Here is a 3,423-nt window from a genome sequence, read left to right as displayed (position 1 = left end):
GGCTCCTGCGAAGGCTGCACTGGCCCGAGGCCGGGATCTCGGGCTCCCGTAGCTGAATCAGCGAAAGCGCTGAGTGAGTCCAGCTCCTAAGAAAGGAATTCGCAAACCTGCTGCTTGGAAACCGGAGCTGCTACTTAAAACACGCCGTCCCGCCGGGAAGAGCTTCCGTCCAGCTCAGGGAGTCGGACTGACGCCTGGAGAATCGGCATGATATTCCCTCTAAAAATGCTGAAATAACGCCCCCTTTTGTAGATTTCATTCCGTTTCCTGACTACACCCAAGTATCGGTCCCCATCTGGGCACCCCAATACTTCCAAGCCGCTGCAACAGACGCAGTACAAAGGGAGCCTGGCGTCCCATTCATTCTAAGATGACTTACAAACACGCTTAAGAAAAGAGGAAGCAGTTACTGCACCAGCAATACACACTGAGAACCTATTTCCCCCTCCTTCACTAAGCCACGGAAGTTTACAAACTAGGTAAAAAGTCCAGACTGTCCATTCTAGTCATTTTAAGATCACTCTGAAAAATCAGACAGAGGCCGAAAACCAGGACTACAGGCTTTATTTAGGAGAAGGACCTGCCCGGCTGCCTCGCAAGGGGAGGACAGCAGCACGTGCAGGGGTGGCAGCCTTTTGAGGGGCGGAATGGGAAGGGGCGGGGGCTTAGTGTACTCCGCGCACACTGATTGGTGTCTTACTGCATTGTCCATATAGGACAAGAGCTTAGGCAGTGATGGCGAACCTATGACACGCGTGTCAGAGGTGACACGCGAACTCATTTTTTTGGTTGATTTTTCTTTGTTAAATGGCATTTAAATATATAAAATAAATATCAAAAATATAAATCTTTGTTTTACTATGGTTGCAAATACCAAAAATTTTCTATATGTGACAGGCACCAGAGTTAAGTTGGGGGTTTTTCTAAATGCTGACACGCTGAGCTCAAAAGATTCGCCATCACTGGCTTAGGGTATTTGGCAGGTGTGGATTGGTGGTCCAATGTATGGTCCATATAAGGTACATGGTTAATCACTCAGGTATTTCCGGGCTGCAGGTTACATCATACTCCGACCACCAGTTGGGGGAAGGGAGGATCTATCGATTCAATTTCACTTTCTAGACCCTAAACTTTCTAACTGGAACCTTTAACACCTTAGCAAACATGTTTACATGGAATTTTAGGAAATTCCAAGTAAATTTAAGGAAATTCCAAGTAATTTTGATAGTAGCAAAATGACAGGCAGAACTGTCCTTCCCTCAGAACACCTTAATTTTGATGAGGCATTTATCTCTGTAGATTATGGAGATAAATCTCCATATCATAAGTGGTGACACAAATCAGGGACATATCTTTTTGGGAGCCCCACGTTCACTGAGAGAAGGGTGCTGGTTCCCTATCTCCGAAGTCATGAGAGAAACCGTAACTCAGGCTCGTGTGCTTTACACTGTAAGAGAAACGTAACACCCCACAACCTGTAAACACTCCTGTTGCTCCCAGAGATGCCTGATCCTTCAAATGAGTCTGTGGTTACACTATACTCGAGTCATCTCGATCATGGGAGGGGTTTAGAGGTGACCTAGTTCATCAAAAGTGTCACTTATTTTTAAACATTTTTAAATAGTTTTATTTATTGTTTTGTTGTTAATCCTCACCCAAGGATACCTTCCATTGATATTTAGAGAGTGGAAGGGAGGGGGAGAGACACATCAATTGGCATGCGCCCCAACCAGGGCCGGGGAGGAGCCTGCAACTGCGGTACATGCCCTTGACCAGAATTGGGACCCCTCAGTCCGCAGGCCAACGCTCTACCCACTGAGCAAAACTGGCCAGAGCAAAAAGTGTCACTTTTAAGTTAGGAAATGGAGCCCCGAATGACAAGCCGACAGAACACAGCTTGTCAGTGACACCCGGGGGCCTAAAAGCCAGGTCTAATGATGCCCAATTTAGACGTTCGATACAGCATGTGGGCCTGGAGCTTTCTCCCTAGAACCCAGTGGTCTCCGTATCCCTCAAGGGGACTGACTCCCCAGACCCCACCACCACCCCTGTCACCTTCTAATTAATGTGGACCCATCCTTCCTTTGGAGCTCTTCTCTCTTTGACCGCCCACCATTGCAAAGCACCTTGCAGGTTGGACTCTGTGCTGGGTGTACAGTCCGTTACACCCAGCACAAAGGGTAGGTAGTAGAAGAGTCAGACATACACCATATTGGCTAATAATTATTTTAGATATCAGTTCATCTCATTATCCCTGAATTTTATTGCCGCAGACATCAGAGGTCATGATCATTTTGGGCTCATGCTATGAATGGAAACCGGCTACTTTAGAGAACTGTCTTCAGAGGGAAGCCCGCTTGCCTCGGCCTTCACAGGTCGTTTTCACTGAGTGACCAATCACTGAGCGGAGGATTTGTAGTAACAAGAAAAAAGCAACTAGGCAGGCAGAACACCGAAACCCTCTCAAAAAGATGACACAGGACACAACAGTTCAAAATCGGTACATTTGTTTACTTGAAGCAACAGTCCAGGATTGTGAAGTACAACACAGTTTTTAAGGATGAGACTTCGTTTCATGGTCAACACCAGCATCATGCACACAGCTTCTGGCTGTCAGAGCACTGCCCGAGGGGTCCACGCGGGACGAGGACCCGAGGACCGCCGCTGCGAGCTCACGCCCTTGCTTGCTTCACGGACACTTGGAATCGGGCAGCTGGAGTGGACATGGAGCGTCCCCTGCGGGACAGCAGGAGGCTTTGCTCCTGGGCCAGCCCAGTGAGTGCCTGGCTTCTTGCTTAAGGTTCAAAAAGAAAAGGCAGTGTCTTTGCTCTGAGGGCAGCAAGGCATGAGGCACAGGCCTCTCTGTGGTTCCATACGGCACAGGAAGATGCTTTTAGCAAAGGGCACGGACAAGGACAAGTTCGGGCGACACCCAGAAGGTTCGGCATAAAGATAGCCCGGCGGGGGTGGGAGTGGGGGCTGTAGGGACAGTGCCTGTGGACTGTTTACTGGCCTGTCCAATCAAGGCTTGGTAAACCCAAGTAAAGCTGACAGAAAAGGGTTTTAAAAACCTCAGTACAAAAGATCCTCCAATACATTTGGAACCAAATTATTTGTTCTTAAAAACACGGGACGAGGTTCACAAGGCTTTCCCGCCAATCTACTACTAGGAGCACTCATGCCATGGCCTACAGACCCGGAGGAGGACAGATGAAGAACCTGCTCTTCAAAAAGAAAAAGGGGAAAGAAAGACAGCAGTACATAAAGTGCTTCTTCTTTAATGAAACAAATCCAAAAGATGTACAGTCAGGCTCAAGTTGTGCAGTTCACAAGCATGGAGGAAACAGACAGACAAACAAAACGACGCGTCCGACAGGCGCGCTAGCCCAGGACCAGGCTGGACTTGCCGCCAGGGGGGTTTCT

General features: G+C 48.3%; 1 protein-coding gene across 1 annotated transcript in view; it reads right to left on the bottom strand.

Annotated features, from left to right (window-relative positions):
- Positions 1-2,490: 2,490 nt before the first annotated feature.
- HN1 (hematological and neurological expressed 1) overlaps positions 2,491-3,423 on the bottom strand; it is a 15,377-nt gene continuing 14,444 nt past the window's right edge. Inside the window, 2 exon segments of the mRNA XM_005884297.2 lie at positions 2,491-3,370; positions 3,372-3,423. The exon segment at positions 3,372-3,423 is cut by the window's right edge and continues 30 nt beyond it. Coding sequence (XP_005884359.1) covers positions 3,278-3,370; positions 3,372-3,423 — 145 coding nt within the window. The 3' untranslated portion in view covers positions 2,491-3,277.

Source organism: Myotis brandtii, unplaced genomic scaffold (genome assembly GCF_000412655.1).
Source record: "Myotis brandtii unplaced genomic scaffold, ASM41265v1 scaffold825, whole genome shotgun sequence".
In the NCBI taxonomy this organism is placed as follows: Eukaryota; Metazoa; Chordata; class Mammalia; order Chiroptera; family Vespertilionidae; genus Myotis; species Myotis brandtii.
The sequence above is the reverse complement of the archived record's forward strand: the minus strand, read 5'-3'. Positions and strand labels throughout refer to the sequence as shown.